The sequence below is a fragment of the Trichosurus vulpecula genome, chromosome 7 (assembly GCF_011100635.1).
Source record: "Trichosurus vulpecula isolate mTriVul1 chromosome 7, mTriVul1.pri, whole genome shotgun sequence".
Classification (NCBI taxonomy): Eukaryota; Metazoa; Chordata; class Mammalia; order Diprotodontia; family Phalangeridae; genus Trichosurus; species Trichosurus vulpecula.
In genome coordinates this window covers 196,983,913-196,997,668 of record NC_050579.1, presented here as the reverse complement: position 1 = coordinate 196,997,668, position 13,756 = coordinate 196,983,913, and the positions used below count along the sequence as shown (strand labels likewise).

The following is a 13,756-nucleotide window of genomic DNA, read 5'->3' as shown; positions in this document are numbered from 1 at the left end:
GTGAGATGTAGAAGAGCTTCAAAAATCATCTACTTCAGCAGTTCTTAGCCCTTTTCTGCTTCATGGGACCCTTTGGCAATCTGATGAAACCTATGGACAAATCTCTTAGAATTATTTCTCTAAAAGGTATTAAAATATGTAAGATTAAAATGGAAAAAAACTAAAGGGAAATACTTTTATAACAATATTTAGGTCGATGAACTTCAGGTTAAAATCCCCTGAACTAGTTCCATCATTTCATTTTAAAAATAGGAAAATTAATGCAATAAGGACTGGCATTTGCCCAAGGTCACAGAGTGACCCTGAACCAAAATTACCTGATATATTCTTCTCATTATTTGGCAACTGTTTCTTTTCTCCATGCAGACAGTAAAGAAAATCCTCTACCCCTAAAACATGGTCAATCTCACTGTGGTGACAAGATTCTTCCTCATGGGCTTTTCCAACACTTGGGAGCAACAAGTCTTACATGCCATCCTCTTCTTGCTGATCTACCTGGTGGCTCTGATGGGCAACACGCTCATTTTTACTCTCATCTCTCTGGATGGTAAATTCCATACCCCTATGTACTTCTTCCTAAAGAATCTGTCCTTTTTAGACCTCTGCCTTATTTCCACCACAGTCCCCAAATCAATTGCAAACTCTCTAAGTCACAGCTGCTCCATTTCTTTTTGGGGGTGTGTATCACAGCTCTTTTTAATGATGTTATTTACATCATCAGAGCTTTTTCTCCTCACAGTGATGTCCTATGACCGCTATGTGGCCATCTGTCAGCCCCTGCACTATGAACTCATCATGACCAGAGGGGCTTGTGTGAAGATGGCAGCTGTTTCCTGGTTCAGTGGAGGTTTGTTGGGGGCCCTGTACTCAGCTAGTACATTCACTTTGCCCTTTTGTGGTTCCAAGGAAATCCACCAGTTCTTCTGTGATGTCCCTGCCTTACTCAGGATCTCCTGCTCTGAGACACACCTTGCAGTTGATGTCATTATGGCTTTTGGGTTTGGTTTAGGAACTTTCTGCTCTATTTATATCACAATCTCTTACAGTCATATCTTTTCAGCTGTACTGAAGATTCCAACCAGAGAGGGTAGATCAAAAGCTTTCTCCACTTGCCTGCCCCACCTCATTGTTTTCATGGTTTTTATCACAACAGCTGTCATTGCTTATCTAACGCCATCCTATAAATCTGACTCAGTTCTAGATCTGTTGTTGTCCATGTTCTATACAGTTGTGCCCCCAACTCTAAACCCTGTCATCTATAGCCTGAGGACCAAGGACATGAAGACTGCTCTGATGAAACTTATAGCCTGGAAATACTTCTCAAAGGGATCAATACCAACGTCTTTTCCATGATCATATGCCTGTGCATATATATTTACACACATATAAACACACATTTACATATATACAGGTATGAACATGTGTATATATTTCATGTTTACACATATTTATGTTTATGTATGTGTATATATTTCATATACATTGATATAGCACTTCAATACGTTTTTACTGACTTAAATTCCTTGCTCCTATGTCCATGTCAAGTTCACAAATTTTAGAATGTTGACTCCCGGATTGTCTGGAGAAACATAACAATCTGCTTTTAATGTACACTTATTCCAGTCCTAAAATCAAAAGGCCACTAGGTTTTCCAGGAAAAAGGATACTTATTTGAAAATAATGTATCTGAATTTCCTCTGATGAATTTATGTCAACTGTTTTCTTAACAAGTTGCTTCATGGAATGATAGAAAATATTTGACTTAAAAACAGATGAAGCATTTGATTCAGGATGCCACAACTTACAATGAAGCACCAAAAGTTTTTTATGTATCTATTATGCTTTATGGTTTTTCGAAAAGGTTTCACAATCCAATATTTGATCACCACAATAGTAGGGATAGTTAGGGAAAGTGTCATTATCATTACTTTATATTAACAGATGTTTAACATTTTCAAGATACACTGTAAGTGATGGCATTCTAATTCAAGTGTTTCATCTATTTTCAAGTCAGATAAAATTGTCTTCTATTCCATGTTGCCAGTTGTTAAGCAAACAGTTGATATAAATTGGTCAGAGGAACTTCAGGTACGTTATTTTCAAATAATTAATTTCCTTTCTGAAAAGTGTTAGCCTCTTGATTTAACCTTCAAATTTAGAACATAAGTACAGAAATCCAGAATTGGGAGGGACATCAAAGGTCATTCTTCTAGTCTAACCTGTACCTGAACATAACATCCATATAAAACATCCACAATTCGTGGTAATCCAATTTTCATATGGGTATTTTCAGTGAGGGAGAGTAACTTCATGCAAGGGCAACGCATTACACTTTTTCAGTTTTTTAATTGTTCAGATATTTTCCTCACATTAGGCCAAACATTGCTCTCTGTGCAATTTTTACCCATTGCTTCTAGTTCCACCAGTCCCTTCGCTAAAATATAAGTTGTTTGGACTGGCTACATTGGAAGCATGAAAGGACAATGATACGCAAACAACTAAGTCAGTTATGTGTTCTGATCATACAAATCTATGATACATTTAATGTATAGAATCTCATTTAAAGAGTAAAATTCTTACAAGAGCAGAATGTAACTTCATTTCTTTGTGTTCTCATTACATACATAAAACACACTCTCTTTGCTATAAATCTGTTACCCCAGAGATTGTAGTTTTGTGACCACTTTGGAAGAAAGCAAATATATATTCAAGACCACACTTCGAGATGTTCAGCTAAGTCCATATATTTAAATATGTGTTTAAAGTTTCTTGAATATATACACCTATACAGGACACTTACGTAAGAAAGGGTATATTAAATTTTTCGTATTCATATATATATATATATATACATATATACACACAAATATACATACATAGACAGATGCACACAGAGTAGATGGTGCTGTGGATAGAGTGCTGAGCTTGAAGTCAGGAAGATCTGAGTTCAAATCTAAAGTAAGAAATTTCCTAGCTGTGTGACCTTGGCCAAGTCACTTACCCTCTGGTCTGCATATGGATTGATGATCCACTGGAGAATGAAGTGGCAAACCACTACAGTGTCTTTGTAGAGAAAGTCCCATAAACTGAGGTCCATGAGATCACAAAGAATTGTAAGTGACTGAATGAGTAAACAACATATATAGTATGATGTGAATATTTTATTAATTTACATTACATAATTACATATTAATGCATCTATATTATATAATAATCAATATTAGAGATAGGCTGATAAGCAGAAGATATTTGCTTACCTTTAAAATATATTTGTGTCCCAACAAGCAATAGAGATAGTTACAAAATGCAAAACTGATAATCTTGATTATGTTAAATTGAAAAGTTTTTGTATAAACAAAGCCAATGCAACAAAGATTAGGAGGGAAGCAGAAAATTGGGAGAAAATCTTTATAACCAGTGTCTCTTATAAAGGCCTCATCACCAAAATATACAGGGAACTGAGCCAAATTTATAGGAACACAAGTCATTTCGCAGTTGAGAAGTTGTCAAAGGATATGAACAGGCAGTTTTCAGAGGAAGAAATTAAAAATATCTATGGTCATATGAAAAAATCTCTAAATCACTAGTGATTAGAGAAATGCAAATCAAAACAACTCTTAGTAATCACATCTCTTCTGTCAGATTGGCTAACATGACAAAACAGGAAAATGATAAATGCTGGAGAGGATATGGGAAAATGGGAACACTATTACATTGTTGGTGGAGTTGTGAACTGATCCAGCCATTCTGGAGAGTAATTTGTTACTATACCCAAAGGGCTATAAAAATGTGCATACCCTTTGACTCAGCAATACCACTTCTAGGGCTATGTCCCAAAGAGATCACACAAGTGGGAAAATGGACTAGTATGTACAAAAATATTTATAGTAGCTCTTTTTGTGGTGGCAAAGAATTAGAAATCAAGGGGATGTCCATCAATTGGGGGATGGCAACACAAATTGTGGTATATGAATGTAATGGAATACTATTGTGCTATAAGAAATGAGGAGCAGATGGACTTCATTATAATCTGGAAAGATTTATATGAACTGACGCTGAGCAAGGGAAGTAGAAACAGGAGATCATTATACACAATTATAGACACAAGTTATCTGTAAGGACTAACGGACAGACTTGGCTCCTCTCATCAATGCAAGGTTCAAAGACAGCGCCAAAAGACTAATGACGGAAAAAGCTATACACATCCTGAGAAAGAATTATAGAGTCTGAATGAAGATTGAGGAAAACTATTTGCTCTCTTTTTTTTCTTCTTTTTTGGTTTCATTTCTTCTTTCTCATGATTCATTCCATTGGTTATAATTCTTCTTTACAACAGGACTATTATGTAAATAAGTTCAATGTGAAGGTATATGTAGAACCTACATTGGATTTCATGCCATCTTGATGAGGATGGGGGAACAGAGGGAGGGAGAGAAAATTTGGAACACAAAAATTTATGGAAATGAGTGTTGTAAAATAAAAATAAAAATAAATTTCTAATAAAAAATAAAATAAAATATAGTTGCATCTTTGGTTTGGGGGAAGTGGTTTGGAGAGAAGGGTTTCTGCAACATTCCTGAACTGTTTTAAGGGCACTCTTTGTCTGGGCTTCCCATCGTTGAAAAAAATAGTTAACTGAGTGAAGAAAAGGGGCATCTGAAAAACCAGCGGTGGATTTAGATTTGTTTGTATTTGAATGGAGACAATAGATAAACCATTGTATCTTAATCAGTCAAAACACTAGAAATGCCAGACACGGGAAAGCTGGAATAGATGAGGTAGATAGGAAAGTATTCTCAAGCCAGAGAGTAGTTTAAAATAAATAGAGAATTAAATCTGTAATACTGCTCTCCCTTGAATGGATACACCAAACTTGGTAACTTAAGAGAGTTGATGGGGAATGGTTGATATGGGCTCCTCCATAAGCCAAGATTAGAATGCATCCCACACCTAAAAGTGACAAAAAAGTGGGGACAAAGGTATTCTTAATCTTCATTGTCAACCTGAAAACTAGTCATCTTGAGACTCCATATATTCTTCAATAAACTTCACTAGGATTTGTTGAGAATTATATTGGTCTTTTCTTTTACTTTTCTAATGGGGCTCTTTGCTTGCCATATAGCAATATAAATAATGATTGGCCATCAGATATCAACAACCTCTGAGGCCCCCAATTATAACTCACTCCCTGAAAACATATGTTAACTTGAATTCATTGACAGCAAATAGAGGCTCCCTTATATTATTCTTGCCACTGACTTTTCTCATAAGGAGATCATCTTCCAATAAGGGAAGACAAATCAATAATACAATTTGTATGCAAGAGAGATGAAAAAACCTAATGGTCCTTGGGTTAGAGCAGTAAAACAGGTGGGAAAATATCTCTTTTGCTGTTATTTTCATTTATAAAATCATAACCATTTCTAGTATCACACCATTTGTTAATCCAGAAGACTTTTTCTGGATAAATGGGAGCTATTACTAATGAAAAAACACATGCAGAAGGAGTTGCCAGGTCTACCATTCACAAGGGTAATCCTCTAGATGGCAGCTGTAGGGACAGGGCTAGAAACAGAGGGGCCTAGTGTTATACTACTTCTAGGACAGTTGGGCTCAAAGACCAGTAATGTCTCTATTCAAGTTTGAGAAGAAGTACCGATTAATACGGAAGGGGGTGTAGTTTGATTTGCATGGCACATGAAGTCTCCTGTTGTTTTCTGCATTTTGCTGCTTCAGGTATGTGGCCTGTTTAATCAACAGTGAACAGGCAACTTTTTGTTGCCTATTGGTATTTGTCCTGCACAAAATCACTCAGGCTTCATCCCTTCTCTCCACTGACACAGCTATCGCCTTAGTTCAGGCTTTCATCCCCTCTAGGCTACATTACTGCAATAGTCTCCTATCAAGCTTCCCTGATTCAAGTCTCTCCTCACTCCAGCACATTTTGTACACAACTGACAAGATAATTTTACTTAAGAGCAGATCTTTCCAACTCAATCAATTCTACTAGCTTCCTTTTGCCTCAAGTATAAAATATAAACTCCTTTATTCATCTTTTAAAGCACTTTAAGAACTGACCTCACACTAATCTTTCCAGACTCTTTAAACATTCCTTGTTAGCCCACATACTTTGATCCGCTGAATTGACCTTCACTCTGTTCCGCAGATAATACTTCATCAACTTTACATTCTACATATCTTGAATATAATTCTTCCATACCTCTGCTCACAGAGTCCCATCTATTTCTTTATGGTACAGAACAAGCAACATCTTCTGAATGAAGCCCTTTCTGATCTCCTTCATCTGCTGCTGCACTCCATCATAATATACTATATATTTCACCACTATTTGTATTAATATTTATTCTTTTTATGTTTATATTGCAAAGATTTATACAAGTATTTTAGAACATAAGCTTTCTGAGAGCAGGTATTGCCTCATTCTTTGTACGTGTATCCTTACAGCTAAGTGCTTCTCCTGGCACATAGTAGGCATACAAAAATGCTTCCTGAGTAATTGATTGATTCTCATCATTTCTCTTGCCTTCCAATCTACCTGAATGGTCTTCTCTGTGGGCTTTAGAGAACCCTGTTGTTTCCACATCCTTTCTGAGGAACAGGAACCTGAAGTTTCTGAAACACCAAGTTTCCTCTCCTATCCAATTTGGCGTTATTTTCTTTGTTGTTCTTCAATTTCACCTTTCTCAGAAAAGCCAGCAAAGGTGAAAAGGAAGGATTCTCATCATCGCCTTTATTATTTAAGATCTAGCTACTCAAAAATAACAACAAAAATAAATTACTGGTTAGAGGAGAGGAAAACACTCATATATGGATAATGATTGTTCTTTGAGCAATGCCTACAGAAGTTTTTAAAAACTAATAAATTAAGATAACATACACCTTCAACAAAGTAGGAGAATATAAAATATGACCCTAGAAATCATCATTATATTCATTTGAAACTAACAGCTAAACACCACTCAATCTGCCTTAAGGGAAATGAGATCAATCTTAAAGATTTCTTCAAGAATTACATCTCTTTGGATTAATTTTCCCACTGAATTGTCTTCCAAAATCACAGTTCATGCACAAATATTTTCAAATGTGCTTGAAAAGAGCCATGGTTACCATGTATTCACTTAAGGTAACCACGTATATCTGATATAAGGTAGCTTTTTCTCACCAAACTGAAAATAGGATGAGCAAAAGAACTCATCAAGGTATGCAAGAGAGTCAATAGCTTGGAAAAGGAAGGATAAAAATTGATTGTTGAAAATAAGTCCCTAAAAAGTACAATTGGCCAAATGGGGAAAAGGACACCTAAGAAAACTCCCTAAAAAGTAAAATGGGCCAAATGGAAAAAGAGGCACAAAAACTCACTGAAGAGAAGAACTCATTAAAGAGCAAAACAGGCCAAATGGAAAAGGAGGTACAAAATCTAATTGAAGAAAACAATTCATTAAAAATTAGAATTGAGCAAGTGGAAGCTAATGATTCTATGAGATATCAAGAACGTGTCAAACAAAAACAAAAGAATGAAAACTTGGAAAAAATTTAAAACACATCATTGGTAAACAATTGACCTGAAAAAAGATCCGGAAGAGATAATTTTAAAATTATTGGTCTAGCTGAAATCCATGATGAAAAAAAGAGCCTAGACAGCATATTCCAAAAAATCATCAAGGAAAATTGCCATGAAGTCCAAGAACCAGCGAGTAAAATAATCATTGAAATAATCACCTCCTGAAAGAGATCCAAAATTGTAAATGGCAAATAATATTGTAGCCAAATCGCAGAATTACCAGGTCAAAGAGAAAATACCAAAAGCAGCCAGAAAAAAAATGATTTAAATATTATGGAACCACAGTCAGGATTATGCAGGACCTTGCAGCTTCTATATTTAAAGATCATAGGGCATGGAATATGATATTCCATAAGGCAAAGGAGCTTGGATTACAACCAAGGAGTAACTACCCAGCAAAATTGATCATAATCTTTCAGGGGAGGAAATGGACATTCAGTGAAATAGGGGACTTCCAAGCCTTCCAGATAAAAAGACCAGAGCTCAACAGAAAATTTGATTTTCAAATACAAGACTGAAGAGAGGCATAAAAAAGTAAACAGGAAAGAAAAAACAACAACATGTTATTAATATCAGCAAACTATTTACTTCTCTACAAGGGAAGATGACACTTGTAACTCTTAAGAACTATGTCTTTATTATGCCATTTAAAAGTGGTATACATAGACAGAGGCCATGGGTATAAGTTGACTTTTATATGATGATAAAAAAGCTAAGTGGTAAAAAGGGATTATACTGGGAGAAGAGGAAAGGAGGTGGAAAATAGCAGTAAATTACATCACATGAAAGGGCACAAAGATCTATTATAGGAAAGGGAAAGAAGGAAGGGAGATGAGCATTGTTTGAACCTTACTCTCATCAGATTTGGCTCAAAGAGGGAATAACATAATCAGTTAGGTATAGAAATCTAACTTACCCTATAGGAAGGAGGAGGGGAAAGGGGAAAGAAAAGGCAAGGGGTGGATGGAACGGAGGGAAGAAGTAGTAAGGGAAAAGGGGAAGAAAAGGGAGGGGGCTGACAAAAGGAAGGGCAGACTGAGGGAGGTGGTGGTCAAAAGCAAAACACTAGAGAAGAGCGAAAGGGAGAAAGGAGGGAGAAAAACATACACAGGGGAAGAAATAGGATGGAGAAAAAGATAGAGATAGTAATCATAACTGTGAATGTGAATGGAATGAATTCTCCCATAAAACAGAAGCAGATAGCAAACTAGATTAAAAACCAGAATCCCAAAATGCGTTGTTTACAAGAAACACATTTTAAGCAGAGGGCTACATACAGAATAAAGGTAAAATGCTGTAGCAAGATATATTTTGCTTCAGATAAAGTAAAAAAAAGCAGGGGTAGCAATCCTGATCTCAGACAAAACAAGAGGAAAAAATAGATTTAATTGAAAGAGATAAAGAAGAAAACTACTTCCTGCTTTAAGGTACCATAGACAATGAAGTAATATCATCACTAAACATATATGTACCAAGTGGTATAGCATCCAAATTCTTAGAAGAAAATTTAAGAGAGTTGCAGGAAGAAATAGACAACAAAACTATACTAGTGGGGACCTCAGCCTCCCCTCTCAGAACTAGATAAATCTGACCACAAAATAAACAAGAAAGAAGTTAAAGAGATGAATAGAATTTTAGAAAACTTAGATATGATAGAACTCTGGAGAAAATTGAATGGGGATAGAAAGGAATATACCTTTTTCTGGGTGGTACATGGCACCTACACAACAATTGACCATGTATTAGGGCATAAAAACCATAATAAAAAAAGAACTCACAGTAGGTCATAGACAATAGATACAATTCTCTCACCTCTCTAATAAGTAGTATTTTTCCCTTGACCTTATAGACTCCTCTAAATTCATAGTAAGGAAGGTGGATACAAGATGGTAGAGTAGCAGGAAGAAGTACAGTGATATCCACACCCAAAGTCATCCAAACATAACTAAAAATGCACTAGATACCTCACTCTCAGAATCACACACCATTTAGCAGCCACAACAATAGTGGAATGTACAACTTTGACATTTCAGAAGGGAATCAAGAGGATGGGGGTAGGGGGTGGAGAGATGGACTTTTATTGAAATAGAAGACTTCCAAGCATTCCTGATTAAAAGACCAGAGCTGAGTAGAAAACACTCTGATTTTCAAACACAGAAGTTAATAATGTAAAAATGGAAACACAAATGAAAAATCATAAAGGACTAAATAAGGAAGAATTGCTTATATTCTAATATGGGGAGATGATAAATGTTTCCCCTCTGATTTCTATTACCTGAACCTGTGGTCATAGAGGGACTCTAATGAGACAGAGGGTATTAAAGTAGCACCCTAATGTCTGATCTTCTTAAAAGAAAGAGTAGAAAAGAAAAGAAGGAAAAGCAGGAGAGAGAAACAAAGCTTAAGTAAAATTATAATGAAGCATCATAGACATGTAAACAAGAAGATGGGTTAGGGGGAGCAGCTGGCATTTCACCCTGAAGGGGAGCAGGGAAAACAGGAGGGAGGGAGGGAGGGAGAGATCCCACGAGGAGCATGCCAACAAATTATTTTTAATGTATATAGACTCACATAAGTAACTCATATTATAACTACTTTACATTTTTACAATCCTTTATACTTTCTAATGTGCTTTCACAGTGTGACATCTGATTCCCCTACACTAACCATAAGGAATACTGAATAAAGATAGAATTACCATCATTTTATAGTTAAGGAAACTGAATTCCTAAGAGGGTCAGTGCTCTGTTTCAGGTTCACACAGCCAATAAATATCAGAGTCTTGACTAAAATGAAGTTTTCTCTTTCAAAGGCAAATTACTTCCCCATTATATTATATTATGCAAATAACCGTTAAGCCAAAAGTTTAGGTGTATTTTTTTCTTTCGCCCTAATCTATGACTTTATTGGTATTAGGTACCTCCATTGAGGAACCTCTACAAACATACTCTTGGAGAGTTAACTAGGGAAGTGAGAGTTTCAGTAACTGGCCTAGGCACACAACTACTATGTGTCAGAAACAGGACTTGAATACATGACTTCCTGATTTCAAGACAAGCTCTTTATCTAGTATACAACACTCCCTCAAAAGTAAACCATTAATGTGTGGACCTTCATAAACTATATGACAAGAACAATATTTTGGTTTCTATAAGGTACATGATTGTGATCATACTTCAACATTTAAAACAGAATCAGAATTTCATTAATACTCATGGATATCGGACCTCATTTAATCCAGTTTGTACCTGAACCAGAATTCTATCTAAAACAACGATGACAAGTACACTTCCAGCTTTCAGTCAAGGACATACAGTGATGGGAAATATATCATATACCATATCAGTTCATTCCACATTGAGATAACTCTAATTGTTAGGAAGATTTCATTAACTCTGAACCAAAAATTTCCTCTCCTTCAGAGTAGGGTGAATTGATGCAATGAAGTGAGCAAAAACAGAATAATACTCACAAGGAAAACCATGCTGTCAAAAAACACTAAAATATATAAGAATTCTGATTAATGCAATGATAAAGTCTCCAGAAGAACTCATATGAAGTATTTTACTACTATACTCATGAAGTATATATTGACAGAGATATGATAGATAGAAGATGCATAAACTAACACTTTTGATAGGGTCATAGTTTGGATTCATTTAAACTGACTATGCTTATGTGTTAAAAGGGATTTTTTTCTTTCTTCTCCTTGTTGTGTTTTGCTATGTGTATGCTTACCTGAACACTAACATTTCAGAGGCAGAAAACAGGAAGGGCAAGAAATCTAGATTTTGGAAAGTTTACAAGTCTAAATTGCATAAACCAATGCAAAATATTCGGGAATTTGAGAGCCATATGTTTAACAGAGATGAGAGTTTATTTGGGAGAAAGACAAAACAATACTGAGTCTCCTGAGAAACAAGTCAGAGAAATCTCCAGGAGGGGTTGAAGTAATCAATAGTCATTTTCTATTTCCCTAGAAGCGCAGTGACACAGCCATCCTGAGCTTGAAAAGAAAGCCATGCCTCCATGAAGGAATGGGGAGTGAGTCACTTGGAAAGGAAAATTCACAGTCTAGAAGTCCATACTTGTTCCCAGGAAATGTCAGGGATAGCAAGTTCCTTAAGCCCTAAGCTCTGGAGTGAATGATAGCTCCACCATCCCTGATCACCAGCACTAACTTATGGGTATATTTTTATAAGAATAATCTAACATATCCTGATATAATAAGGAAGCAGACAGGTTCCTATAAACCAAATAGAGAGGAGGGGAGGAGAGAGGGGAAGAGAGAGAGAGAGAGAGAGAGAGAGAGAGAGAGAGAGAGAGAGAGAGAGAGAGAGAGAGGAAGAGAGAGAGAGAGAGAGAGAGAGAGATCTCAGAGGCAGAATTTCAATAGAGCTCTCTATACTTACAGTAAATGGACAATGAATTGAGCTAAGAATTGAACAGGAGGAAGAGAGTCCATGAGATTGCCTTTGGTAGATTGCAAAGTCATTTTATGGCTCCGAAGTATCTCTCTGAAATAAAGATAGGTCTATCTGTCTGTCTGTCCCTCCTCCTTCCCTCTCTCATACACACACACACACACACACACACCCTTCCTCTCCTGCCTGCTCCTGCCATATTGCTCTAACAACTGTGAAAGAGATCCAGCAACATCACTGTGACTCCAATTAGACAATATCCTATATCCTTTACCCGCTAAATCTTTACATAGATGTATTACTATTACTACACCATAGACTAAAACTTCTGGAAAACCCAGAGATAAATTATTTCTAGGAATTCTGTATGCATTGGACAGAATTGCCTTCCTCTGGACCCTAACAAAGTCAGATTGTATCCTGAAAGCACATGAAGATTTGTCCTATATCATCTCTGGAATATTTGGGGACATGAGTTCATGAAATATTCAACTACTTTAGTCTCTCTGGATGAGATGTTTATACATTTCTTCTGTTTCTAGAACTCATATTCTACTGGGTACCCCAGACATCACACACTTTTTTTCTTTTCTCAGTGATTCACAGGAAATTGGCAAGGACTACCTACTTCTCTCTTTCATTTCCTGGACACTTCAGGATGTAAAGCATGTCCTTTCCCTATGTACTTTGATATGTTTGTTTACCATAGTGTCTGAATATGTATTAACTCCCTCAGCTACCCAGTGAGCAATCATGAGTAGCAAAGATTTTTAAAAGGAAAAAAATTCAGGAGAACCAACATATCAACAAGGACAATGTATGAAATAATGTAATACATAATAATATAATGTAATGTATGTAATAATATAATATATAATAATAAAAGCAACATTCTACAATCATTGTACAACTCTGGGAAAAAAATGGAAGCCAAACATTTGTTTTACAGGTCTTCTATGGAGACAAAGAGTAGTCATTATAATTACATAGTACTTGGTTCAATTTTGTTTATTGTTTCAATTTGCACTTCCGTAATTGTGCATGGTTTTCCTGGTTCTGTTTTCTTCACTCTGTATCACATCCTAACATATCTTCTCATGCTTCATAGTCATAATTTCTTATGGTGTAGTAATACTCCATTGTACTCATTCACAAAAAAATTTTTAATCATTCCCCAATTGAATACATACATGCTTTCAAATTCCTTGCTACCACGAAAGGGGTGCTATAAATATTTTTGTGTATATATGGTCTTTCTGTCCTTTGCCTCCATAGAATACATGCCTAGACAAAGAACCTCTGTGTCAATAGATAACACTGATTTGTTGATTCTGCTTCAAGACCTTTCCCATCTCTCCCATCTCACAAGTCACTACCATGGTTAAATGCCTTGTCACCTATCACCTGCAGTACTCAAATATGCTGCTACTTGGACTTCCTACATCTAATCTCTTCTTCTCCAATTCACACTCCACACAGATGCAAAATTGTGTGGAGTCCTTAAAAAATCTGACAATGTTTCTTTCAATTAAGAAGCTTCAATGGCTCCCAATTATATGCTAAGACTGGCCATGTGGTCCATCCTCACTGTTCCATTACTAATGAGCTACCTATGAGAAGAAAATATTGGTGGTTTCCTCTAGGGACAGAACAACCCAGGATTGAGGACAGTACCTGCCTTCTGAATCTATCCAGACCCCAAGTGAATTATTTTACCATGCATCGTGCATCCAGAAAGCCTCTAAAGTTT

The 13,756-nt window shown here is 36.1% G+C and overlaps 1 protein-coding gene across 1 annotated transcript; it reads left to right on the top strand.

Annotated features, from left to right (window-relative positions):
• Nucleotides 1–396: 396 nt before the first annotated feature.
• Nucleotides 397–1,353, top strand: LOC118857764 (olfactory receptor 14A16-like). Its single transcript, XM_036768289.1, has one exon. It carries the CDS (start codon nt 397–399, stop codon nt 1,351–1,353), a length of 957 nt encoding a protein of 318 aa, XP_036624184.1.
• Nucleotides 1,354–13,756: the final 12,403 nt, after the last annotated feature.